This window comes from Castor canadensis, chromosome 15 (genome assembly GCF_047511655.1).
Source record: "Castor canadensis chromosome 15, mCasCan1.hap1v2, whole genome shotgun sequence".
Lineage (NCBI taxonomy): Eukaryota > Metazoa > Chordata > Mammalia > Rodentia > Castoridae > Castor > Castor canadensis.
Genome location: NC_133400.1, coordinates 1,260,685 through 1,288,199, shown reverse-complemented (window position 1 = coordinate 1,288,199; position 27,515 = coordinate 1,260,685). Strand labels below are relative to the sequence as shown.

The 27,515-nt window shown below is 58.2% G+C and overlaps 1 protein-coding gene across 1 annotated transcript in view; it reads left to right on the top strand.

Annotated features, from left to right (window-relative positions):
- Positions 1-5,392: 5,392 nt before the first annotated feature.
- Zfpm1 (zinc finger protein, FOG family member 1) overlaps positions 5,393-27,515 on the top strand; it is a 61,479-nt gene continuing 39,356 nt past the window's right edge. Inside the window, exon 1 of the mRNA XM_020164041.2 lies at positions 5,393-5,480. Coding sequence (XP_020019630.2) covers positions 5,441-5,480 — 40 coding nt within the window. The 5' untranslated portion in view covers positions 5,393-5,440. The remainder of the gene's footprint in view (positions 5,481-27,515) is intronic.

Here is a 27,515-nt window from a genome sequence, read left to right as displayed (position 1 = left end):
CTGTCTCTGTTGGGACCACTTTGCCCAGCTATGTGAACAAGACTCACGCCAGGAGCTCCGTGAAATGTCGATCTTGGCCGATACCAAGGCTGGTATCTGAGCAGGAGGCATCCCTGGCCTTCAGGAAAGGACCACGGAGGCCAGGGGAGGGGCATATGCAGCTGCGCCCGGGCCAGGTCTCTCTGCAGACTCAGACTTCTGAAGGCAGCCAGCAGATCAGACAGTCCCCAGCAGAGGACAGGGATACCTGCCTGAGAACTGTCTCCAGAGCCAGAGGCAGCCAGAGACACTGGAACACCCGTCTGCCCAAAGTAGGCAGGCATCATTTTTCTGCTAAAGCCACCCCTCCTGTGCATGGCCTCCCAATTCCTAAATTATTTTGACAGCCTTGCTGCTTTTGACCTCCTTAGGGAGTCACGTGGTGCTTAAAACTCATTATCCTGCCATTGAAACAGGAAGTTAATTAAAACCTTCTCGAAGCCAGCGCTGACAAGTGTCAGGATAGGTCTCTGGCATGGCTGCCTGGTGGCTCCCGGGCCTGGGGTATCCGGTTGGCGGGACTTTGGGGGTGGGGGGGAGGCAGAGTGGCCTGGTCTAGGCAGAGACCAAGTGACAGGTCTGCCCCATCCCCCAAAGCATCCCTTCTAGGACACAGGGTGTACATATCCCAGGGCGTGCAAATGCTGCTGTACGACTTACTTCCTTGCCATGTGGCTTCAGGCAAGTGACTTCACATCTCTGAGCCACAGTTTATCCACCTGGCAAGTGGCAGTTCTCAGAGAGCTGTTCTGAGTGGACAAGGCACTGACATATATCAGCGCTCAAAGCAGGGACTGGCGCTGAAGTACCCACTCCTGTCTCTGCTAGCAGGAGAAGCCAAAAGCTTAATGTGAAGAGGCACCTGGGCCCTTCCTGCAAGGTGGAACGGAGAGGCTTGAACCTGTCTGACTGCAGACAGCAGGTTCCTTTAAGAAAGGTGGGCAGGCTGGGCCAGGCCTGGGAAGGAAAGGATGCACCAAGCTGTACAAAGGGACTTTGGCCACAGAACTTTTGAACCTACGTGAAAGGACTTTCAAAGGTTGAGGCAGGGCACTTGTGCAGTGATTGTCATAGCTTTGGGGAAGATCCCTCTGGCAGCCTGCATAGGGACAGGAGTGACTGTGGGGACCAGCTGGGGCAGTGGATAGTGGTCAGGTTGATGGTGACAGAGGTCTGGAGCAGGGTTGGGTGACAACAGTGTGTCTAGGGACATCTCAAAGATACCAGGGGGTGAAGTCACAGGCACTGGGACTGAGCGTGAGGTTGCAGTGGACAGAGGAGTCAGGACAACCTGGCATTCAACAGCTCTGATCTCTCACCCATAATCCACTATGGTCCCAGGTATTCTCGGTCCCATCCCCAGCCCTGCAAACTCTCCCATCACTCTTTCCTGAACAGCCCCTTCATTTTTCTGGGTCCAGTTTAAGTTTCTAAAACATTCTGTGAGTCCCTTGATTATAGCTCAACAGTCAATGCAAGGCCTGGTATGTGGGAGGTACCAACTCAGCTTCCCCCCTGCCCACAGCACCGCCTGGCCAGGGTGGGCCAAACCAGAGCACACTGTCCAGAAAAGCTGTCACAGAGCAGAGGGCAGAGGCAGGGCAGGACACAAGCCCAGAGCCAGGGGCTTGGAAACCAAAGGGGTCCTGAAAGATTGTATCCCACCATCCTCTGTTACAGATTAGGAAACCAAGAATTTATGGGATCATGCCCCTACAACATCAGTTCTCCTGACCTCAAAGCCAAGGTCAAGTACAGTGGCCTGGGGACAGGCCTCCTGGGGTCACATTCCCAGCTCCCCACTTCCAAACTGCAGGAGCCAGTTGGAGCCTTAAATACATGAAATAAGACAGCCTGGGGATGCTCAGACAGGGTCAAATACCAATACTGCTGCCAGGACACAGCCCCTGGACGGTCCTCGTGCTAATGTAGGCTCAGAGAGGTGGGGAAGGCCCCTTAGGTCACCCTCCATGTCCTAGCCCCCAGGGGAAGGTGTGACCGCCTCAGAGGAGGCCTTCCTAAGGCAGACAGAACCAGGCCTGGTCCCAGCACAGGAGGCATGGGGAGGGTGTGTGCTCACCAGCACCCCATCCAGCCCCCTGCTCTGACCCCAAACGTCTTCCTCAGGCTGAGACATTCTCAAGGAGAGGTCTCTGCCTCTGCTGGATGGCACTTCTCACATGTTCCAGGTCCAGCTGAGCTACTTCCTGCCTGGGAGACCCTGAAAGACATTACCCATAGAGTCACACAGGGCCCAGTGACATAAACAGACCTGCCCAAAAGGAGGCTCAGAAAATGCAGTGACTGACATCATTCCTAGTGTGGACACCCAGAAGACTGCTCACATGGGGCCTTTTCTGGGCCAGCACTTCCCGGGGTGGACTCTGGAGGCCTGCTCTTTGGCCTTGGACATCCCTGCCTCAAGTGAGCAGTAACCCATGAGACCATTCCATTCCAGGCAGCCCAGCTCAGCGCAGAGCCCCTATAGTTCCACCTAAATGCTTGACTGAATGCAATCCTGTTTTCTTTGGATGTAAATTTACCATTCCTCGAGGACACGCAGGAGCAGATGGAAATTGGGGCTCACAGTGGGAGCCTGTGGGTGGTAAAGTTTTGGCCTGCTCCCCCTCTCCCACCTGACTGGGCTCCTCCTGAGGCTACTATAACCCTCCCTCTGGACAAAGAGATTGGCAAAGCCCAGAGGAAGGCTCATAAATAGTCTGGGCCAGGAAGAGGTGGGGTTTTCTGACATGCACACGACCACTGAGGTCAGTGTGGCCTGCTGGGAGGCCTGGAATTCTTAATTTTTAAAAGGAGGGCCCCATATTTTCCTTTTTTCACTGGGTCCTGCAAACAATGTTGCCAGTTCTGGTCAGCAGGCTCTGTATCTGACCACCTGCTACCCCACTGCTACCCCGTGTCTGGATGAAGGGTATGTGTTCCTCCTTCTGGGGCCTCAGTCTTTCCATCCATGTATGGTGGAAGCAAATCAGGCCAGGTCAGATGTGCCCTACCTACTCAGGAGCAAAAAAGGGACCCAAGGAATACTCTTTTCTTCTTTCATCCTAGAAAGACATGGTTCTATGGTTCTTTCTCCTGCTGACCCTCGGAATCTACCTCACCACCTATTTCTATTCCAGCAGCTCCAACCTGGGTGCCACCTGCTGTGTGTCCAACCTCACACCGAGCACAGGTACCAGCCTTTGGCCACTTCCTCTGGGACTTCCCAACTCCCAGATCCTCATCCTGTAAAGCAGCCTTCCTTTGTGAGGAGGCAGGGCCCAGGGAAAACCAGACAAGCAGTGTGCCTCACCCAGTTGGCAAATATTTTTGGGGGCCCTGGGCTGAGTGAATCACCTTTCCCAGCTATAGGAGGGCAGTACCTGCCGGGAGAACGGGGAAGCTGTGCATCCCTGAGCAAATCTTGGTTCCTGGTCATGACGTTCCTGTCTGCCCAACAGCGGGTGGACCCCAGCCTCTGGTCTCATTGGCCAGTCTCGTGCACCATGGTCTTACCTAAGGGTGGCAGCAGGGATGAGGGGTAACCCTCCCCTTCTGTCCCTGGTAACAGAAGTGGAAATGAGACAGAGTCTCACTCACAGAGCACCCGGACACCTGGCAAGCCTCGCATGTGGCACTGATGGTGACAGTTATACCATGTGCCATCAGGGTGGGGTGGGGCCAGGTGTCTTCTTCAGGCCTTCCTCTTAGCCCCAGGGCCCCACTAACTCCCTGTTTCTTGTGATCATGAGGGCAGAGGGCAGGAATAAAATCCCAGCCCACAGATGTGAAAAGAAAGAATACAATTCAGCTGGGCCTGGAGGACAAGATCTTTAATCTGTGTGACCTTGAGCATGTCCCTGGGTCTCAGTGTCCTCCCTGAAAAGTGAAGACACCTCTGAGACCCCAGAGACATATCCCAAAGAGCACACTGTGCTCTGGGTCTGGAGCGCACAGTGTGGCTGGCCTCCCTGAACCTGCTCGCTTGGACTATTCTAGCACTGTGAGGAACCTTCAGCAGGGGTCCAGGGGAGCCTTGGCAGCTGGTGTGGGGCAGCTCCCAGGGGACCTCCTGTGGCCTCCCCTCTGACTTCCAGCCAGGCCTGACCTCAAGGGAGAGAGAGCCTTAAGAGGGAGACAGTACGTTAGGGGTTATGGTCACCAGAGGCGGCAGACCGCGTAGTCTCAGGTGGAAGCCCCTCCCCGACCAGAACCCGCTCCGCAAGCCAGTCTGGCCTAAGACAAATGTGGGCATCCCGGTTTGCCGACCCTGACCCTGCGATGGCTGCCTCCGCTGCCCAGGTGAAGGGGATAGCCCAGCCCAGGTGTCCAGGGCCGGACCAAAGCCGTGGGGGCGGAGTTACGGAGCAGGAGGAGGGGCGGGGCCAGAGAGCTCCGAGGCTGGACTGGAGAGAATGTCGCGGGGCAACAGGACGGAACAGGTCGCCAGGTCCTAGCCAGGCCTGAGGACATAGTGTGAGGGACCTAGAATGAGAAGCGTAAACTAGAGGTCTATGTAGGACCGGGGGTTGGGTTTCGGGGCGGGGCTGGCGCGGCCAGAGGCCCAGCCCCGTGGGGCAGGATGGCTGGAAGGACCGTCCAGGCGGGGGCGTGGCCGCGGCGTGAGGGGCGGTGACCGAGCGAAGGACTGGCCAGGCAGGAGTGGGACCAGTGCTCATAAGACAAGCCGGGCGGGGGCGGAGCCAGAGCGTGGAAGGACGAGCCAGGAGGGGGCGGGGCCAGAGCGGAGAAGGACGGGCCGGGAGGGGGCGGGGCCAGAGCGGAGAAGGACGGGCCGGGAGGGGGCGGGGCCACAGGGGGGAAGGAGCGGCCAAGCGGGGGCGGGGCCAGAGCAGAGAAGGACGGGCAAGAGGAGCGGGGCCAGCGGGGGGGAAGGAGGGGCCAAGCGGAGGCGGAGCCGGACGGGCCAGGAGGGGCGGGGCCAGTGGGGGGAAGGAAGGGCCAAGCGAGGGCGGGCCGGCGCAGGGGCGGTGCGCAGAGGCGGAGCAAGAGGCGCGGCGCAGGCCCCGCCCCGCGCCGGCCCTCCAGCCTGTAGCGCCCTCACGTTGGACGCCGGCTCGCCGCTTGCTGCGGTCAGGTTGCATTGAGAAAAGCCGAGCGGCGGCGGTGGCGGCGGTGTCTGCGCGGGAGCGGAGGAGCCGGCACCAGTCCGCCGCCCGCCCGCCGGACAGTCCGCGCGCTGAACGCAGGGCCCTGGCCTCAGCGGCGGCGCCGGCGGCTCCTGGCCGGGCGCGGCGGGCTGGGGGCGCAGGCCTGGGCAGCCGTGGAGCCCGCGGGCCGGGGGCATGAGCGGCCCCGCGGCCCCGCCGCGCCCCCGCCGCCCGCCGCCGCCCTCCAGGGGCTAGAGGCGGCCGCCGCGAGGGCGCGCGGCGCCGGAGACATGTCCAGGAGGAAACAGAGCAACCCCCGGCAGATCAAGCGTGAGTCAAACTTTGCCCACGGTCCCTGCAGCCCGCCCGACCCCCGTCCGCGCCCCGCCGCCGAGCGCCACCCCCGCGCGGCCGCCCATCCCAGTTCTGCCCGCCAGCGCCGGCGACCTTCACCCCGCGCCGCGCCCCCCGCGCTGTGTGCCAAGCGCGCCGTAATCTAATCTCCGCTGGCGGGCCGGGCCCCCGCGTCTCGACTTGGGCACCAGGGGTCCGGCCCAAGAGAGGGTGGCCGCCCGGATGGCCGGGAGGAGGGTGGTTGGGGGCGCGGTCCGGGCAGCGCGCGGCCACTTCGCGGCCCGCCCCTCCCCCGCATCTCCGAGATGGTGCGGCGATAGGACGGCCCCGATCTCGGCTCAGATAAAGTTTAAAATATTCCATTCTGCAAGTCCCATCCTGATAAGATCGCTCTGTCGGGACGGGCTGAAATTGTGATCTTATCTCTCGCGCTTGACTCTCCCAGGCTTTGTATCTAGAGGGAGAGAGAGAGAGACCTGGGAGCGAGAGGGGGCACTTGGGGCTGCATGGACAGGCATGGCGAAGTGGCGGGGACCAGCCGGAGCCCACCACCGACGCTGGCCAGAGCCGCATGGCTAGGTGTGTGTGGGGGGTGGGGGTTCAGCTGCCGCAGCCCATGCCTAGGCTCCAGCAGCCCAGAACCCCCAACCGCCCTGGAGCTGGGGTTTTCCACCCGAGCCCTGTGCGACTTGGAACACCCTCCTGGAAGTCTGACCCTCCAAGTGTCCCTGCCAAGACTGCTTGGGCAGCGAATAGTCCCCTTGTTTCCTGGTGGGCACCTGCCCTCCCACCCCCTCATGGGAGGGGGCTGCTTTGAGTCAGTGAGTGAGCTGGGGTCTTCCCGGGCTTTCGTTGCCCCTTTGTGAGGCCAAGTTTCTAGCCAGTCTGGCCCATGGACAGTTCACCAGGCCTAATGGCTGTCCACATTGCCAGTGCCCTACAGTCAGAGCTCTGAGCACTCTCTGGGCCACTGAGCCTCAGCTAGGACCAAGGGAGCGCACAGGAAGCGCCCCTCCCCAGGCCAGTAATAACTTCGCGCCTCTGTGGCCAGGGCCCAGGCGCAGCCTGCTGGGGAGTGCCTCCCCTAGCCAGCCCAGAGGTGAAGAGGGGGCCATCCAGTGTCCCAGCTCCAGGTGCCTGGCACTGCCTCTTCTGCCCACATGACCAGTGCCTCCTGGACCCCATGTGCATTAGCCTGTGGGAGTCTCCTTACTCCTGAAGTCTCTGGAGATGGGAAACTCAGGCAGGAATCCGAGTTCCCGTAACTCGACTCGCCAATGCGAGTGGGACCTGTTTTCCGAAAGTCGCCTTCTATCATGTCAACTCAAGTATTAAAACCACCCACAGGTCCGGATCTGCGCTGGTTCTCTGGTTTCTTTTTCCTCTCCTCCCCTATGCGCCTGTGCTCTGTTCTGTGTGTGTGTGTGTGTGTGTGTGTGTGTGTGTTGTGTGAATTTCAGCTTGATGAGAAATGTAGATAGCTGGGGCAGGGAGATCGCAGGTTGGGAACTGATCGCCAGCCCAGATAAACCTGCAGGAGCCCAGCAGAGCCCGGCCCAGCTTGCACACTGTGGACTGGGACTGCTCAGGCAAGCCCCTCTGACTCCCCTTATCGTGCCCCAGGACCTGGGCAGGGTAGGGGGCCAGACGCAGGAGAGGGGTGGCACCCTCCCCTCAGTTTGAGCCCTGGGTGCCTCCCGGCAGATCTAAGCGCGTTAAGATGCGAACATTGATTGTCACCAAGCTGCGGCGCCTGCTGGCCCGCCCTCTGCCCACGGTTCTGTGTGCGGTCCTCATAGTTGTGCCCCACTGCCCTGGCCTCACCTGGGGCCCAGTGCAGGGTGTGGAGGGGAAGGAGCCAAATGAATGACTGGGGCCACCGACCCCGTACCCCCACCAAAGCCAGGATACAGCTGCCCTAGGCTCTGTACGCCTTTTGTTCTGCTTGGAGATAGATGTGCCGTGCTGATAAGGCGTGCAACTGATGGTGGCTGTGATAGGCGCTTCCATTTATTAACTTCAAACGTGGGAGGGGGCAGGGCAAGGCAGGAGCTCGGCCTTGGCTGGCCACATGGGTGTGATGATAGGCTAGGCCCCTGGCGAGGGGGTGAGGTACAGGCCAGGACGCAGCTCAGGACCCTCATGTCCTGGCCCCCCAGCTTTCCTCCAGCCCAGTCGATGTGAGATCTGATAAGCGGGGGCCACTGCCGATGGCGATCGCCAAGAGTGATAAGAGGCCTTATCTAACGCCACCAGACCCCATGAGTTCAAGACAACAGCAGCAAGGGGCCTAGGGGCTGAGGGGCCGTCTGGCCAGGGCAGGGAGCAGGCAGCAAGTAGCATCAGTGCGGTCCATCTGGAGAGCTTACCCAAACACACATAATTGCCAAGAAGTTGATCCTCCCCCTGTGGCCAGTGGTACAGTCCGTCAAAATGAAAGAAAACTGACTTTGTGCTGGCCAGAGGGGAGGGGAGTGTTCCTAATTCCTATTAGATGGTGTTTAGCATTTGCTAGATTTGTCACCTGCTGGAGAGGTGGTTTCCCCTGATTCATGCTGGGTTGCTCTTGGTTCCCAGCAAGTCTTAGGTGTAACCTGCTTAGAGTTTTCTTGAACTAAAAATAAGGTGGTTTCCATGGACCTGGCTGTTTTGGGGGGGAGCCCCATGTTCTGGTGTCTCTTTCAGCAGGCACCCTACATCAAAGGAAGGTCTGTCCAGATCTGCCGTGCCCAGGCAAGTGTTTATTGAGCACTTGTTGTGTGCAAGCACCGGGTCCCAGCTGCTGCCCCCACAGTAAATACAAGGGGGTGAGTAAGTGAGGGAGGGACCAAGAACTGTGTGAGAGGACAAAGGGTGTTAGGGACACTTCTCGGAAGGGGACCTGCAGACTGCCAAGCAGAGGCCAGCCATGGGAACCACTTCCAGGGACAATTGGCTGGCCAAATTTCCAGCTGGGAAAAATGGGCTGATGATCCCTGACTGTTTGGGCAGTGAAGGGCTGAGAAGTGGAGATGCAGGAAAAGGGAGAATGAGGTAGCAGTGTGGGGTTACCTAGAGTAGGACCTCAGTTTCCCTCCCTGAAAAATAAGAATAAGAACAAGCCCCCAGGGCTGTTGGAAGCCCCTGGGTCAGGATAGAGAGGGTAAAAGGGGCCCCCTTTTGCAATAGGAGGGGAGGGCCTATGGATCCCAGGTGCCAAATGGATGTAGGCCAGCCAGACAAGGAGCTTCCGGAAGGAACCTGGAAGTTGCTGGGGACTTGCCACTCACACCCAGTCTCAGAGCAGGGTTTTCACACATTCTCAGAGTTTGATTAAATAAATTACTGGTAGCCACAGGATGACTAATTCACTCTGAGCTTCAAAGCCACCTGCCTGCTCCCCAGCAGCCCAGCAGCCCAGCAGCCCAGCAGCCCAGCGCCCACCACCTACTGCAGGGCCAGCTGTGCTGTCTGTGGAGGGCCAGTCCCTGTTCCCGGAGAGCCTGGGTCAGGCCAAAACAGGGCTGGGGTGGTCCTGGTGATGTTATGACTGTAAGCACAGAGCGATCCATACTCCCCTTCCAAGTGGCGCCAAGTTCCCAGGGACTCTCTCACAGCACCCACTGCCCAGTGTGACAGCACAGCATGGGGAACAGGGGAGGGGGACTCTGGTGGCCTGCTGCCCGTGACTCACAACTGCCTCTAGCAGGTTACTTTGCCTTCCACAGCCTCAGATCCCCCCTTTCCAACAGTCTGCCATCCCGGGGTTAGCAGGGATGTTAATCCTGCCCTCTGCGTTGGCTTCATCGTTCCCAGAACCCGTCAGCATCCCAAGGGCACCAGCATCTATGGTGTGCCTGGTACTCAAGGTCATGGTTATCCCTCGTCCTAGAAGGAGTCAGAGGTGGGAGGGACTCTGCAGCCCTACCCTGGGTTCCCTGAGGCCCACATCCGTCATCTCTCATGCTTGCTGGGGCTTTGCCCTGGCTTCTGGCCCTGGTGGCTGCCCTGCATTTCCGAGCCAGGGAGAGCAATAAGTTCACCTGGCCGTGTGGCAGTAGTATTAGCATCTGTCCCAGCAGGTGCTGGGGGCTTTTGCCCTGTGCCAGGCTGCGAATGAACCTACAGCAGGGCCTGTTCTTGTCAGCACCGCACCTCTGGGAAAACAGAGAAGCCAAGAATGGCTTCTGCAGCAACTTGGTCCATGCTCTCAACCACTGGGACCTTCTAGCCTTTGCCTGCCCCTGGCACCCCAGGCCTCAGTCTCCACATCCGGACAGTGGGGCTGTGGGAGGAATAGAGGCCTGGGGTCTTTTCCCTGCTCTGCCCTGGTTGTCTCTATGGCCTCCTCCCTGAGCCATTGTGGCTCAGGGGCAGCCCCTAGGGAGGCCTCACCCAGCCTATGCCAGCCTGAGTCCCAGACCCAGTCCCTCCAGCCCAGGGCCCCTCCCCGGAGGTCACCAAGAGCCCAGGATGGCACTGGGCTCTGGATTTAAGTGGGTCAGTTGGGGAAGAAAGGAGGAGGAATGCGATGCCATTAATTGTGCCCCTTATCTCCTGTTTCTATGCCAACCAGACGGTCCTGGGGCTTGACGGCTCGTGAATAATACTCCCTCAGCCTGTCTGCCATCCACAGGCCTCCTGGAGGCAGCTGTTGCCTCCCGATTGGTATCACCAACCCAGTGGACCTAGACCTGGCCTGCACAGACCTGCTTAGCCACCCTCAGGCCCTGGCTGGGCCCTGGCTGTCCACCTGCCACTATCTCCAGGGTCTTCCTGGAGGTGCCCAGTGGCTCCTGTCCCCATTTCACAGACAGGAAGATGGAGGCCGCACCACACATTACTCTCCAGACCCCCTCAGTCTGTTCCCCCTCGGGTAGGACTGGCCTTAGTGAAAGCATTGTAGAACTGGGGGCTGTAGCACCTGCAGGAGTTGGGCTCCATGGCGCCTGGCTGTGTGACCTTGACAAGTCCCACCCCTCTCTGGGCCTCAGCACCTTCAGCTGTGCCATTAAGGGACAGGCCACCTGTGGGTAAGAGCTCAGCTGCCTACAAGTTGCAAATGGGTGAGTGGCCCTGAAGCTCAAGGGAGAGACAGCCCAGACAGGGCTTGCATTACAGCCAAGATGTAAGCAGATCTTCTCAGGCTTCTCCAGCCTCAGTGCCTTTGCACAGCTGCTCGGCAGCTTCATTGATCTGTGCCACCATCCCTGCTGCCCGCTCCTGAGACCAGGGATGACTGTCGCACCCCAGATTCTCAGTATGCAGTAGCCACAGGACTGTGGGCGAGGCCTGGGTGCCTGTCTGCATAATGGTGGAAATGGCAGCCCCTGTCCTGAGAATCCAAGGGAAGCTGATGTTCCCCAAAGTACCTGGCCACCCTACCCTCCAGCTCGTCCTCCCTCTCCACCTCAAAGCCCTTCTCCCCTTGTCATCATGGTCAGTCTGTTAGGTCAGGTCTGTGACTTCTGGTTCATCTGAGATAGAGAAATACCTTTTCCCAAGCTCTTTTCCAAGAGAGCCCAGCATGTAACATATGGGGATCCTGCCCTGGAAGTGAGGCCCTGATCAAGTGACCCTCAGCCCCTGGTCATGGGGGCCTTAGTGTTACCTTCTTACTGGCTCAGTGCTGCTGTGATTTTCCAGACAGGCACGTGGGCTGTGCCACCTTGGTGTGTTACTTGCCTCCTCTGAGCTGGGGATTCCTGGTCAGGGGAGGGAAAAGGAGGTTAATGCCCTGGTAGCTGCCAGAGACTTTCCTTCACCACTCCTCCACCCTCCCCTGCCCTAGTTCTAGAAGGGTCAGGGCCAAGACGGCCTGAGCTGAAGGGTCAGGGGACCAGGCTGACAAGTGAGTAAACCCCATGGTCTGCCAGGGTTCTGTGCCTGCTCCAGAGGAGAAACTGGTAGCCTGCTGAGGAAGAGGGCTTGGGAAGGGCAGGACAGCAGGCATAGGAAGGGGTCAGGGAGTCGGTGTCGCTGGCTGGCACACAGGGCAGGCCTGGTAGGAGCTGCTTTCACTTTCTGGGCCTGAGGATGGCAGTGGTAGCTTTTTCTGTCTCAGTGGGACCCAGGGGCCCTGATCCAATCTCCCACTTTTCACAGGATGAGAAGGCCCAGGAACCCAGAGTTGACACTGCTCCAGGGAACTTCAGGAGGTGCCATAAGCAGGGATATTGACAGTTGGTCTGCCTCCAAGAGGCCCAGTCTCTCCTGTGTGCCAGCTCAGCTCAGTGGTTCACATTTGTCCCCAGGACATAACCTGGCTTAGGGACTAGTCAGGACTTAGGCCAGTCGTCCTATTCTAGCCTCGGTTTTGCCACCTGAGCAACGGGAGTAGCAGGGCCCTCCATGGGTAGTTAGTTCTGTTGACTGTTTGAGCCAGGCAGGTATATAGTAGGTTCTTAACAAATAGCAACTGTTTGAAGCTTACTCAGGAAGGGGACATTGGGTGACATGTTGCTCCCACCTCCTGTGGGCCTCAGTGTCCCGGCTGTCCACGGGGCCACCAGGCAGACCAAGGACAGCAAGGAGCTGGAGGCCTGGTGAGGGGTGTGCTGAGGCCAAGGATGCCCCACTGTCCCCTGTAGAGACTGTGTCCCTCCCTGGCTTGGGCTGCACAGGTGAGAGCTCTGAGCTGCAGGCCAGCTTTCCCCTGAAGACAGACAGACATAGGAGTTCCCCTGCAGACAGGCTTGGCCTCTCTGTGACCCTAACAAGAGCTCTGCTTTTGGGGCCTCCATGTAGGTGCATGAACTGTGGGTGCTCACAGAGGCTCCACACTGGCTCCTGGCCCTGGTGGCCACTTGCACACCAGGTTTGCCAGAAGCACTGGTGCCAGATGTCTCACACACCTGTCTTCCTGCCCCTTAGGTACAAACATCTGGGGGAGGAGTGGCTCCCTCCAGCCCCAGGCCCCGACCTCTTCCTGCCCTGCCCCAGTGAGAGCCTCATCAATCTGTCCCCTTCTCAGACAGGAACATGGAGGTCCTGCCCGAGGCTGGGTCCACAGCCTGAGTGGGGGTTTCTCTGGGCAGTGTCCACTCGGCCACACTGTCCTGCATGTCCCTGGGGCCCAGGCTTCTCCCTCCTGGTGACTGTGTCTGGTAGAATGCAGCTGCCCATAGGGCAGGAATGTGATGCTGACCTTGGGAGCAGGTGAGGCAGACGAGCCACCCTTCCCTCTCCATCCAGGCCCTGGACCTGCTGACTGCGGCCTCCGAGCCTCGCCTGTGAAGCGGGCAGCTGGCACTGCTATGCAGTCTCAGTGAACAGGGAAGTCTCAGCTGGCCCTGGTGCCACTGGTTCCCTCAGCCCATGCCCCAGGGTTGGCATGGGGACAGGTAACCAAGACAGTGCCACCAGCATGCTGAGTGCTCCGGTCTGCTCAGTCCTTCCCACACATCCCTCCTGGGACTCTGTAGATGGACACCACTAGACTGGGATTCTCAGATCACTTTATGAACAAGGACTTAGCCTTAGAGTCACACAGCACCCTGGTGATGTTCTCACTGTGGAAACAGGGAGCTGGCAGGGGGTGGTCTGCATAAGCCCTGTCCACTCAGGCTAGGGGCCATTGTTCCCAGAACTGGTGGGTGTGTTGCTGGCTGCAAAGGAGTCACAGGGCTTCTGGGAGTTCCCTGTGGGTGGCTGTACTCAGAACAGGCTAGGATCCTGGAGCTGGGCTGTGTGTTTCCAGGGAGGTCACCTGGCTGCTCTGAGCCTGTTTCTGTGTCTGCGAATGGGGACAGCTCTGAGGCTGTCTGGCCCTCAGGAAAGGCATGAGCTCCTAAGCCTCAATTTCCCTGCTGTATGTGGAATGGCAGTGCCACTGCAGGAAGTAAGGATGGAGACCTGGCAGAAGTGTGCCCTGCTCTTAGCGAAGTCACAGGGAAGAGGGCAGAGGGGCACAGGCCGCCTTTCTCTCCCCAGCTGCTGACGGCCTTTGGTGTCTCTGCAACCTCTCCTCTCCCCTGGGCCTGCTTCTTGCCAGTTCCTTGCAGTGTCTGCCTTCACACCCTGCAGGTTTCCCATCTCCCTGGCCTTTCTGCCAGCCTGCTGCCTCAGTTTCCTGTTCCACCAAGCCCCATCTTGAACTCAGAACCAGAGAGTAGTGAGTCACAGAGCTGGGGGTCTTGGCTCCTTTCCTCAGTGACTCCACTACTGGGTCAGGGTCAGGGCCTTTCAGTCCTCAATATGTCTATGCAGGTTCTGATGGATTCTCAGTCCCCAGTGAGGTTGAGCCTATAGCCACCCCTCAGAGGGGGCCACTCCTTGGACCCCACTCTGGCCTCAGACACTCAAACCTGCGTGACTGGAGGGGGAACCAAGACTCAGAGTCGTCATGAGCACAAAGTCTTGTGGGCCCACCTGAGCTCCCATCCATGCTCAGTGGGACTCCGGATAGCACAGCAAGCACCTACTGGCAGGTCCCAGCCAGCCTTGTGCCCTCCCTGTGCCCAGGACCAGGCAGACCTGACCTCTGCCTGCTGGCAACTTTTGAGGAAGCCCTGCATGGGACACCAAGGCTTAGAGCTTAAAGGTCAGCACTGACCTCTGGGGGTGCCCCGCCCTGGGGAGCCTCCTGCAGGTGTTTGGGGAAGGAAACAGGTGGCCATGCTGTAGGTGCTCAGGGGGCAGATTTCCCACTCCCTGCCTGGCCTGTTCAAACCCAGGAAACCAAGGCCTTCATGGGTTTCCAGGCCTTGTTGACCTCAACACTCTCCTTTCAGGCTGTGTAACCCTGGGTGAGCCCCTATCCTGCCCTGGACAGAGGCTGTGGTGGAGACTAGCGTGGCAGGCAAACCCGGCACAGTGGGGCCAGCCTGGAACAGCTGGTGTTTCACATCCCCCTCCTCACTACTGCATGGGCCCGCTGCACCTGAGGAAGACCTGGGCCCACCCGGCCTCCTGCCTTGGTTTCCCCTCCTGAGCCATAGGCCTGTGCCTGGCTCCACCAAATGCAAACAGTTCCTCGTGCTCGCCCCACAGTTTCCATGGTGTGACGGCACTCAGGCCCTCGGCCCAACCCGGCCCAGTCCGCCATCCCTCTCCCATGCAACTGCAGCCTGGTCCACCCCGCGCTGTCTCCCAGCCCGGGCCTCTGGCGGGCACAGGTTTCAACTCCTGTGATAACTCGGAAAGTTGAACTGGCCCCATTACCGCGCCGAGATGGTTGGGGAGATATGGCCTTGATAATGGAGGAGATACCCACGTCTCGGTGGCCAACGGCCCAGCCTCCCCTCCCATTAACATTCCCCACCAGCGATCCGCTAGTCTATCTCCTCCACTTCCACTCCTCCCGCAGATAAGAATGGAAATTCTGACTTCATAGCTCACTGATTAAAGTGTCTGGATTTCTTGATAATACACAGATAAATTATGTTTTTGAAAAAGAAGGTAGGGAGGAGGGTGGGGGGATAGGGCCCCAGGAGGGGAGGCCTTGGCCGCCTCTCTGGCCTCTCCTGGCCCCTACGCCTGGCCAGGAACTGCCAGGAAGCCTCTTCACAGACACTATGTCCAGACCCGAGTGAGCCATGGCAGGCCTGGGGCACAGGCCTCTGCTCAGAAGAGCAGTCACTCAGTCCAGCACCAATGTTGGACATGGCACAGATGGTCCTGGCGGCAGGGTCCACCCTCAAGACTGGACCAGCCTCTAGGGCTTCCCTATAGCTGGCAGTGGGCTCCACCCTTGAGCAGGTCTTTGTGCCTCAGTTTCCTCATTTGTCCAATGGGTTCAAACACAGTGCCCCCTTCACAGGCTTGTCAAGAGTGTGTAGTGCCCTGGGACAGGAATTTTGCCTGCTTGGTCCCTGCTGTCCCTCCACTCCTGGACAGTGCCTGGTTATACAGAAGGTGCTCAGTGAATGTCAAGGCACCAAGCAGAACCCCATCAGCCAGTTGTGGGCCAGGAGGGGCTTGCCCGGATTTACAAGGCCTGTGGGCTCCCTGGTCTGTCCCCTGCCTCCCAAGGCCAGGCTGCTACGTGTGACAGGTGCCACTGCACATCTGTCTGGATAAAACTGCATCCTTCAGCTGATTCTAGATCCGAACTGATGGTGCGATTAACAGCGATTAGGCCCCTGGCGCAGCTAATCCTCCTGGTGAGGGACAGGTGAGGCAGCTGTGTGGGGCAAGGCGCCTGCCGCGCGGGAAGGGAGACCAAGGCCCCTTGGTCTGGCCCTCAGGGAGGAGGGACAGCTGGCCAGTTCCCATTTCTAGATTTGGTGTTTATAAGACTCTGGGGTCCCTGAGGCAGGAGGCCTGGGTGGGCACCAGTGGCTTTTCTGGGTAGCTCTGAGACTCCCCAGTTATAATCTAATAATGGCCATTGTTAGGCAACAGCTGCCTTTATTTATTTATTTTTTTTAACTGTACTGGGATTTGAACCCAGGGCCCACACCCTGAGCTACTCCAACAGCCCTTTTCTGTGATGTTCTTTTCTATGATAGAGTCTTGCAAACTGTGTGCCTAGGCTGGCTTCAAGGGTGGCCCCTAGGCCTAGGACCATGATCCTCCTGATCTCTGGGATTACAGGTGTGAGCACCGACACCCGGCCCACAGCTGCCTTTATTGACCCCTTGCCTTGTGTCAGAGTCCTCCCAGCAGCCCTGGGAGGAGCACCCATGACCTTTTTTCTCCCCTGATGACTCGGGGCTCAGAGAGGTTGAGCAAATCACCCATGTCACACAGCACAGAACAGGAGGGTTTCTGGCTCAGAAGATTGGTCCAGATCTGGGTCTCCATCTGGCTGAAGGTCTGGTCTACCCACCTTTCCCAAGGGCCTGCCCCTCTGTTTCAGAGAGAAGGCTTGGGCCTGCAGAGGGGAAATAACTTGCTCAGGGCCACAGAGCCCTGTCCCAGGAGCAGTGGAAGGTGGGGCTGAAGCTGCTCTGTCTGCTTTTATTTCTTGGGGGTCCTTTCCCTGCCCCCACAAAATAGTTTCCTTTGGTAGGAAAGTTAGCTTCTGTTTCCTGGATTTGGGTTTGCATCAGTAGTCTAAAACAAGTTAGCTGTGTCCCCTGAGGCTCTCATCATCTTTTGGACCCACCAGGGCCTCTCCAGGATAGAGCTTAGCACCCATTCTCCCAGCAGCTGGCCTTGACGCCAGAGAGGTGCTGGTTTCACTTCCAGCTCCACCTGCCCTTGCTGTGTGACCTTGGGCAAGCAACCTTACTTCTCTGGGCCTCAGTGCTTCACCCATAAAATGGGAGACAGTGTCCCCATAGGTCCTCACAAGGAGCCGATGGAATGGAGCGTGGGAACGCTGCCAGGCAGGTGTCCCTGTGCCTCAAGATAGTCTTTCCAGCTGCCCCTCAGCCTGTCCTGGATGTGTTGGATGCAGTCGAAAAGAACCGAGCTGACCCTGGCACTTTCTGGCTAGAGCCTAAGAGAGGGAAGCCCCCACCCCAAGCTCCGTGGCTGTGGGAGATGGGTGGGTGTGCGCCACCCTCCCTGGCCCCCAACACAAAGACAGAAAGAAAAGGGAACTGAGATAGAGAGGGTGATAGGAGCTGTGCGGTGAGGAGCTGCTATCGCTGGTATCTATCTGCCTGCTCGCTCCGAGCGTTCTGCTTCCCTTATCTCACCCCACCAAAATGCCAGGAACAAAAGCCATGCACACACTCACACACACACACCCTCACGAGCCCACTGCCCGCAATTCATGGAGCTGCAAGGAGATGGAGCCACTAGCTCTGAAGGGAAAGTTGAGCAGTTGAGGATCCCTTAAAATCACTATCACCGTCATCATTGTTTTACAAAGGAAGCCCCAAAATAGCCCTCCTTAAGAGTGGAGTGGGGGTCTGGGACTTAGGGCAAGGTTCCCACTGTGCCCCTGCATCTGGTCTATGACCTCCAGGCAGTATCTTTCTCTCTGAGCCATTCCTGATGGATTTAGTGGGGACTGCACTGCAACCAACCTGCCCCATGTGGCTCTCTTAAGTGAGACCCTGGCAGGTCACCCAGAACCCCAAGAACCCACTGTCCAAACAACTTTCTCCAGTCTGGAACCTCACAGGCCAGCACCTCAAATCCCACCCTAGCCCCTCCTCTAGAGCACAGTCCTGCCCCCTGGGACCAGGCCCCCACTGCCCTACCTGCTGTTGGCAGCCAATGGAAATGTGGCATGCAAATGAATGGGAGTGAGGTCCAGGGATTGGCTGAGCAGTGATGGGGTGGGGCCTTCCCCTAAAACTCGGTGTGGATATCTGCCCAAGCTCTTGAATGGCTGGCCTTTCAGGACCTCACTGCCAGGGCCACCCTTGCACAGATGGATGGACAGGCTGGCCTTTGCATGGCCTCGGCTGGTCCCCAGAGCCTAGAACTGCCCTCTTTAACCTGAATCAGGGGCCAGGACATGGACATTGTGAAATCAGTGTAGCCAACCTGACTACCATATGGGAACCCCAGTTCGAAACCAGGGCAGCACAGCCCAAGGCTGGCCAACTTCCCTGCCCACCCTGAGCTCTGGATTTCCTCCAGGCCCTGCTCATGCTCTCTCCCATCTCTGCCATCTCCACAGTGGCTTTCACTTAGAACCTTGCTTTGCCGGGCCTCTTTCTGCAGCCCAGGCCAGGGCACCCCATTTCCCAAACTTTAGTTTCTCCATCTGTAAAGTGGGAAAGGGATCTAGTTCCTCAGCCTCCAGAAAGGGTTTCTGAGCCCCTTCCCCACCCTGAGCCTTAGTTTCCTCATCTGCACTGTGAAGGCTGAGACAGCAGGCATTCTCTAGAGGCCTGAGTCTCTGGTTTCCAAACCAGTATATGTCAGGAGGCCAAGCTCATGGAGACTGGGGGAGTTTGCTTCACTTTCTACACCCCCACTCCTCAATGTGTCTTGTTTGCAGAATCCGGCCCAGAGTTCTGGCCGGAGGCCCGTCAGCTCCCACAGCACTCACAGGGCTCCTGACCCGAAAACCAGCCACAGGCGTGGGTGTTTTTCAAAAGCGCGTAAGTGGAAAATAGCAGAGGGTGAGGTGGGAGAGAGTTTGGGCTGAGATCTAAGGGGAGGAAACGAGGAGGGGGCCGGTAGACCAGAATTAGATGTGACCTCTGCCCATGCCCCTCATCTCTCTGGGCCTCGGTCGCCCACCTTCATAAAATGGGTGTGAGGATTGTGTACAAGCATGTGCTTGTACCACATAAGGCTCTCTCAGTACAGCCTCACCTGGAGGGGTCTTCCCTTGGCTTCCTGCTCTCACAGAGGGGCCTCTGTCCCACTAGAGCAGCTCTGGCTCCCCTAGGACAACACTGCATATAGTAGGAACCCCATAAATACTCCCCATTTATTTCTAGATCATTCCTGCCCCTATCTCAGGAGGCAAAGCAAACAGAAGGGAAAAGAACAAGAAAGAAAAGTCAGAACCTCCGAAACAGGCGTTGTCATGGAGAGAGTGATGGAGAGTGAGGGTCCCCTTCCTGAGGGAGGGCTGGGACATGCTCCTAGGAGCCACCCATTTGCTTTGAGTCCCTACCTGCCTGGGGATAAGGCGGTGACAGGCCTCCACATCGTACCATCACTCTCCAAACTTGCACTGAGCACCTACTGTGTGCAGCCTGGACCGGGACCCTAGGGACCTCATGGAGCACAGCTTGTTGGGAAAGACAGTGGACACAGGTACATCACATGATGCCTGAAGGAGTAATTCGTGCTCTGACACAGACCCACAGAGGACCCGCCACTGGAGCCCTGGTGGTGTGGAAGGCCGGGTGGTGATGTAGGTAGGTGCCAAGCCAAGGGTGTGGGGAGAGCATCCTTACTGGGGAGCAGAAGGGGACAAGATGGTCTGGTGGAGATACTGTTGACCAGCATGGGGCCCCTGGGGTCCCGCCCATCTATAAAAGTGGGGTGGTGGGGGTATGGTGCCCATAAGCCAAGGCAGAGGATGTGCCTGGAGCACTGTGCTGTGCCTGGCTGCCATGTCTATGGTGGGTACAGGGTGGGCTGCAAAGAGGGGTCTGCACTGCCCGCTTGCCTGGTGGAGGGCCTGTCACACTGGAACCAGCACCTTTCCAAGCAGCCATCTGCCTCCATCCATCTGATGTAACACGGCTGTGCCGACGGCTCCATTAGTGGCCTCCTGCACCCCATCACTCAGCGTTTATCGCCCATCTGGAGAGAGGATCACTCCGGAGCCTCTGGCTCCATCTCAGCCGCTTCCTCCTCTCTGACTCTTGGGCTGCCTGAGCTCCTGCCCTGTGCTGTGGCCTTGGCCACCCCTGCCTGGCATGTGGACTTGCCCCAGGCCTTGGTCTGGGGCCCCCCAGCACTCTTGACAGCCCCCAGGGCACATGGCTGTCCACCCTCCCTATGTGGGTCCCCTGGCCCACCCCACAGTCAGAGATCTGCACCCTGCCCCTCCCCCAGCAGCGTTAGTAATCGGTTCTCCAGAGTGAAACAATCTCCTGTAATCTATCAGCAGCTATCAGGCCCATCGGAGGGCCGGGAGTGGCCAGGCCCAGAGATGGCGCCAACCTTTAGCGTTGATAAAGTTTCCGAGTTCAGCGGTGATGAATGTTGAGTAAGCGCAGGCTGCCGATAGGATGTGGACTTGGCAGGCCCGTGGCTCCGGCTGAAACCAATCTCTCCCTATCAGCGGTGCCGGGCTTTCTCGGGCCCTGTCCCTCTTCCCTCCTCCTCTGCCTCCCTTTTTCTGGGCCTTGCCCCACCTGGGCCCCTGCCTCTGGGGACAGGGTGGGTGGGGTCCAGCTTGCTGGCCCTGGCCTGAGAGAGGGGCAAGCTGAGGGTAGGGATAGAATCCTGAGGGAGCCCAAGGAGGTTGGCCCAGAATTGGAGCTGCCTGGAGGCTGGTGGGACTCCAGCAGACCTGCATTGCCTGGCAGAGCTGTCTACAGTGCCTACAGTGCCCAGGATGCCCCCAGCACCCTCCCAGGTCTCAGGCCATGGACACTCAGCACTGGCCTTCTGCATCTCTACCCAGCCAGCTCTTGCCCACGTGGGGCCTTGCCAGGGGCCCTCTGCTACCTTCCCTGGGCTGTTCTTCTTAGTCACAGCTTAAATGGCACCTGCTCCAAGAAACCCTGGCCCACCCACTCATCCCCTGCAGGCTGAGCCACCCCTCATGGTGTTGAGGTCTGTGTCACTCCCTCCACCACCCCTCCCGTGTCCTCTCTGGATCTGAGAGTGTCCTCTCCCATTTGTGTCTGTTCCCACTGTGGGAGTGACCCTGCCTGGGCCTCCTGACTCCCTCAGAGCCTTGTGTGCACTCTTCATGGCAGCTCTGCAAAGCACCATGAAGTTGACACCCATTTGTCAGAGGCTTGAACCGAGGCCTTTGACAGGGCCTCTGTGCCCTGCAGCCCAGCAGGGTCTCGTTGTGCATTGCTATGAATAGCTGTATGAGCCACTGGTCTGAGGCCACAGTGGGTCCAGACAGGGGTTGGTATGGCTGCCATCTGCCTCAGTTTCCCCATCTGTCAGAGTGGTTTCAGATCCCTGCAGGATTGTGCAGTGAGGGTCTTGGCAGACCTGAATTCTGGAGGACAGTGCACGTGTGTCTGGGGATCAGGGCCACAGCTCCAGAGGGAGGAGTTCATGGTATATCCCAGAAGGGTATAAGAGATACCCCATGTGATGGAGGGGTGCCCTAGCCCCAGGAACAGACACAGGAGGATGGGCTGCAATCACACAGGAGTGAACAGGAAAAAAAACAAGAGATGGGAATGAAGGCAAAGGACTAGGGTGGGAAACTGAGTCCCAGAAAGGTTAGAGACAAGGCCTCAGGCCTGGGCCCACGTAGACCTGTCCAAATCCCACACAGGTAACCCTGACCAGGACCTCCCCACTTCTGTTGCTGCAAACCAGGAACCTCTGTCTAGGGACAGGGCAGAGAGACTGCTGCTCTGCCAATGGAGGGGACCTGTGCAAGTCTCTTTACTGCTCTGCCTCGGTTTACCTGTCTGTAAAGAGGGGCAACACCAAGTCGGGTAGAGTTCAGAGTGGCATTGGGGTTAGAATACCAACAACTGTAGTAGCCACCTGAAGTCCAGCAGGAGCCAGGTCAGGAGAGCTCCCCACACTGCCCATGGTCATTCCCTCCCCATGGAGCTGCTTGGGGTGTGTGCTCGGCTCACCGGCAGCTTCTGAGGGCCACGCAGCCTGCACACAGGGCCAGTCAGAAACACAGTGTGGCCAACCTGCGGCAGGGAAGCCCAGCAGTTCTGGGCTACCTTTGGTAGGGGTTGAAAGATGGTGTGAGGAGAGAGGCCAGAACAATCCCACGCAGGAAGTGAAAGTGAGGAGTGTAGCCACCAGTGTGCAGGGTAGGTCCTCAGTGAGGGAGAGTCCTGGCCCAGCTAGGGAATCAGCAAGGAAAGGCAGGTGTGCCAGAGTCAAAAGATTTTCATTGACTCCTTCACAATTTTTGGAGAGGAATGGGTTCTGACTCAGGTTGCTAGAATGTATTTCTTGAATCAGATTGGGCCACATGAGGCCCTGGATTTTATCTGGGCTGCATGTCACTGCTATGTCTATTTTCAGCAAACATTCATGCCTTGAAAAGCCTGTATTATATTGCCTGAGAATTACATCTCAACAGAGTATTTTTGGCGTTTTGAAAGCCATGGTCCCTCACAGCAGCTCTTGTTCATTAGAAGGTGGGTCCTTGTTCTCAAGAGTTGGGGCCCTGCTAGTTCTGCTCTGAGCATTTGAAGTTCCTGCTTGAATTACCCCAAGGGGTAGCCCAGAGCATATGTGGCACTAGCTCAACCAACTTGGGGAGTCAGTTCACTGGCTCCTCCCGGGCTGCGTGCAACTGCGGAGTGTGCTGAGCTCTGAAGCTCCTGGAGCTCACAGCCGGGGTGCAGGGGCAGACACTCAACAGCCAGCCACCCATAACCCAGATGGGGCCCCGACCATCTTAGGCAGGGAGGATCAGGCGCAAGGTGGAAGGGTATCAGAGTTTCACCAGAAGAGGTAAGTACCAAGCCCCCATCGCAGGATGTGTGTGAGAATGTCTGAGACCCTTGGTGAGGAGAAAAGGGCCAAACTGCATGGCCTATGTCCCCTTGGCCTCCCAGGCAACCTGTGCAGTGAGGGGAGGGTGTCTGGGCCTGTAGGCCCGAAGTTGGTGGGCTTAGTCCACACCCCAGCTTGCCACAACCCGTAGGGACCAAGGAGGTCAGATATGCTTCCTCTTGCTGGGGCAGGGTATGAGCTTGATGGAACATGCCTCAGCTCTGTCCTAACAGCCTCTTCTGTGATTGCCCTGACTGTCAGCAGGGGTTTACCCAGGGCTGACGGAAGCTGCTGGCGCCTCCCTCCCACCCCAGCCCAAGCCCCCTCTGGGCTCCACTGTCATGGTGTACGTCTCCAACAGTATCCTCATTCTAAAAGGCACTGCCATGATCTCTTTGCAGTGCCTCCCCTGTGGCATCCCCTGCAGCACCCCAGGTGGTTTTTCTCAGTGAGCCTACCATGCTCATTGAGCACCTGCTAAGTTGGAAGGTTATAAGGCTTGCAGTGTGCAGTTGTGTACTCCAGGCCCTGGAGGGCAGGCCCCAGACAGTGGGGTCTCTCCAAGAGAGGAGAGTGTTAAACAGGTGAAGGCAGTGGTATTAGGGACTTGGTGGCTGGCCACCTGAAGACTGTGGGTTTGGCAACAGTGACAGATGCCTCAAGTGGAAAGTGTGGGACCTGTGCCAAGGGGACCCATGCTGGCAGGTGACTTTGGGCCATGGTCAAGGTGATGGTGAAGGAGGAAGAGTTCACCAAGAGACTGGTCTCACGTCATGATGAGTCACATGGCCTTAGAGGACCCATGAACACATGGCCAAACCAGGTTGACCAGACCAGAAGGTTTCTCCAGCACTCCCAAGTGTGGTCCTGTCATCTCTCACAGTCCCAGACAGCAACTAGGCCACCTTCGAGAACGGTGGGTGGTATGAGTGGTTGGTATGAGGGGACAGGTGGCACAGTTTTGCAATATCCACTGGCATTGGCTAGCCTCCTTATTGGCCAGACTCTTGGGGCACATCCAGGCCCACTGACCAGAGCCACTATGCCAGAGGTCACGGTGTCTACCAGCCGAGAGATCAGGGCTTAGATCCAATTCCTGGGTCTGCTTGGGAAACACAGGTCCCAGGATGGCTGACCACCACCCCTGGATCCAGGCTGGGTCCCAGTCACCCTGAATTCCCACCATGAGGCCCTTCAGGGAGGGCAAGGCCATCCCTGTTGCCTCTCTGTCCCCACCGTGGCCTGAGCTGCCCACTGCCCAGTGATGGGAAAGTCTGAATCTGTTGCTATTTTCTCTTGTTATCGGGGCCTTATCTGGCCACCCTGTGCTGCCTGGAGGCCAGGATCCCCCTCCTGACAGTAATGTACACTGGCTGCCCACCTACTGCCCAGCCCCAGTGGGCCGAGAAGACCAGGCCTTCTGCCAGCTGGGTCTGCAGTCTTTCTCTTCCACCTGCACTGCTCTTTTAAGCCCAGACCCCGACCCCACCCTCACAACCCCGACCTTGAGCTTTCCCTGAGCCCAAAGCAACAGTAAATGTCACCATAGCCCAAGGCTGCTCTCCCACCCCTGCCTCAGCTCCCCGATGAGAGACAGCCCCGTTCTGCATGAAGAACCCAGGCTCTGGTAGGAGCAGGCACAAGCACCATCCCCTCTGCCCCTCTGCCCAAGTGTGTTTCCCAGCTCCACTGGCTGGCCACCCCATCCCTTCACGCCTCGCCCTGGCAATTCACACTTCTTTTCCCCAGGGGGTGGGTGCTGGTCACTGCTGAGTGCCCAGCGCTGCTTCCAGACCCTGCATACCAAGGGCTCAGGAAAGGTTTGATGAGCAAATGAATGAGCGAGGGAGGGATAAAGTGAATTGGTGGGTGAGTGAAACAGTGATGAAGAATGAAGCCAAGCCAGGGCCCAGGCAGCCCCCACTCCCAGGTCCACCTGGGGCCCCTCTCCTGGCTCTGCTGTCCCAGGGAGGCCAGGTGGGTGTTCAAATTGGCTTTGCCCTACTCCCCCACCCCCGACCTGCTCTGGATGGGCCTGAAGGAGTGACCCAGCACCAGGCAGGCACACGTAAGACTCAGGCACAGAGGGGCCCAAACTGGATGGGGAAAACTGGATGCTGCCCTGGTTCCAGTGGCCCCATGCCAACAGTGCAGGGTAGCTCACCCCTGGCCACATAGACACAACCCCAGTGGGGACAGCAGTTGGATCCTTGGACCCTTGTCCAAACTGGCCCTGGGGCCACAGTCTGAGGGACCTCGTCTCTCCTCTGCTGCCAGTGCCAGCATCTGAACAGTCTGCCCCCCAGCAGACCACCATCAAAGGCAGGAGGGAGCTGTGCTCACCGTGGTGGGGATGGAGGGGAGAGGGGTCTGCCTGCCACACAGAGCCTGTCTCCGTAATTCAGTTTAAAGCATGAAAAGGGAGTTGATGAAATTCCGCTATCAGCGCCAAGCCAATATGCAAAATATCTCACCCCCAATCAAATAGCTATTATGTTTTCATTTCCATCCCGGCGTCCGGCTTAATGAGCGGGAGACGGATGGGCGCTTGGGCGTCTGCTCCTTGTGATAACCGAGGGGCTCCAGGCACCGTGGGGGCTACGCCCAGCGCTGCCCCGGCTGCTGGGGACTGCTCTGGTGGCCCATTGGATGCTCCTGGTGCTGGTGCACAGCCTTGAGCACTAGCCTCTCTGGGTCCCAGACAGGCGGCTTTGGGGGTGTGACCAAGGCAGTGTTGGGGACAGCTTGTGTCTAGGCAGTTTGAATCCCAAGTTCCGTACCCACCTTCTTCCCTGAGGACCACAGCCAGTCAGTCCGCCTTGCAGGACCTAACTTAACTGGGCCATAAAGTGGCCTTCTTCTGGGTTTGTGCCAGGCTATTCTTAGACCGGGGGGATTCAGATATGCTGACCTTAGGGGCCTGGCTCTCCCTGCACCCCCTGCCCAGGAGTCACACACCCTCACTGTCCCTTGCTGTGCCCCATCAGCTCCCCACACACGTTCCCCACCACCCCTCACATTACTGAGATAGGAGCCAGTGCAGACCCTCTGTGCCTCAGTTTCCCCACATGAGACAGAGACTGGAAGATGAACTTGCTGGGCTATGTGGGCAGGGGGCATTAAGGAGGACGTTTGTGAGATGCTGAACCCACGGCTTGCACACAGCTGGGTTTAATTATAGCACTGCCTCTTCCCCGTTTCCCAGGCCTGGTGGGAATGACCCTTGATAGTGACAACAGATGTCTGCAGTGTACTCACCATGGGTACCTGGGCTGCTCTCTGGCACTGCAGGCAGCACACACCGTCCTGTGAGCCAACAGCCATGTAGTTTCCATCTATAGCTGAGGAGATGGAGCACAGAGAAGCAGAGGGGTTTGCCCAAGGTCACAATATGCATCTGTCAACCTGCCTGACTGCAGGGTAACGTGGCCCAGCTGTTGGGGTCTCTGGGCAGAGCAAAGCTCCCTGAAAGGACAGAAGTCTTCTTAGCACAGGGCATCTGAGAGGCTGGGTTCTCAGAAGCCCTCAGCCTACGGGGCCAGGTTCTCTGGCACCCACCTGGACTGCCCTTATGGGCCCTGAGTGCATCCCAGAGGTGCTGGTGCCAGGCCCCACTCCAGTAGGGATGCTCAAGAAGCCAAGGTGGCCCCAGAGCAGAATCTCCTCCCACCTCCCATTTGTGGGCTGTAGCCATTTGCTGGCTGGCCACTGTCTCCCGCACTGTCAGAGCTGTTAACTGTGCTGGAACTGAATTAGTAGCATTAGAATAAATCCCAGCACAGCCTGGCAGCCTTTCTCCACACTCATCCGGCAGCTTTGTGCATCCTGCATGCCTTTGTTCTCCCATAAACCCCGTGAATGGAGAACGAAGTGCTCAGGGCTCTCTGGCTTCTGAGGCCCACCTGGGTGGGCACCGAGTCGGAGCTGCCTTCCTGGGGGCAGAACTGGGGAGAGGGTGTCTACCTGTGTCCCTCAGGTCCCACTCTGTACAGCAGGGGCTGCAGCTGTGCCCAAGGCAGGGGCCAGCAGCCTCCACCACAGACCTGCCTGCTTCCCCCAGTGGGAGCCAGGGAGGTCACACAGGGTCAGGGGTCACACAGGGCCTGATGAGTGGCTGCATGATGAGAAGCTGAGAGGAGTCTTAGCCCGGGACTGTTTCCTGTGTGGTCTGAGCCCAACCACCCTCCCGTAACAGCAGCTCTGATGTGTCCTGGGGAGAATGGGCTCACCAGCTAGGACCCACAGGGCTGCAGAAAATGACCTCCCCACCCTCTGCTTGGGACCCATCATGGCTCCCCAGTACCCCTAGACCGAGGATGCACTGAAGTCAGGATGGTATGGACCCTGCCTTCCTCTCAGCCTGGATGCCCACCACACCCTGCCCACCCTCCCTTCCTCCACCACCTTATCCCAGCCCTGGGCCTTTCTTTGCAAGTGAGACTCCTTCTGCAGAGCTTCCCTGTCACCAGAGAGCCTCAGACCCACAACTTTGTCTTCTCCAAAGTCTACAAGTGGCAACACCCTCTCTCCTCTGTCACTGCTTGCCCTTGCCCTGGGCCAAGGCCAACTGTTTTTTGACTTCTCCCCACTGGAAGTCCCAGGTGATGTGTGCCCCCTGCACTGTAGAACACATCTGGCCCTCAGAGGCCAGCACCGACCCCAGGAACAGCCATAGTTATACCTGCCATAGTCCACCTGTCTGATTTTATACAAACATAAAATCAGCTTTCCACCCTACTCCATGGAAACTGCTAGATTTTGGAGGTCGACCTGGTCGAGGAAACCAGGTCCTGGCCTTGCTCATTCTCCCCCTCCTCAGAAGTGTCTCTGTCTCATTGACAAGACCTAGGGCCAGTGCATCTCACAGCAGCCAGTAGTGCTTAGGTACTGGCCCATCGTGTATTTGTTCCTGGTGACCGCCATGTGAGCCTCCTTCTTCCTTCCCTGGAAAAGCCTGGCAAAGACAAGAGTAAGGGGCCAGGAGAGCCCACTAGGGGTGGATGAGGAGCCCTCAAAATTGGCGGACTGAGTTCTGGGGGAAGGCACTGGATCTCA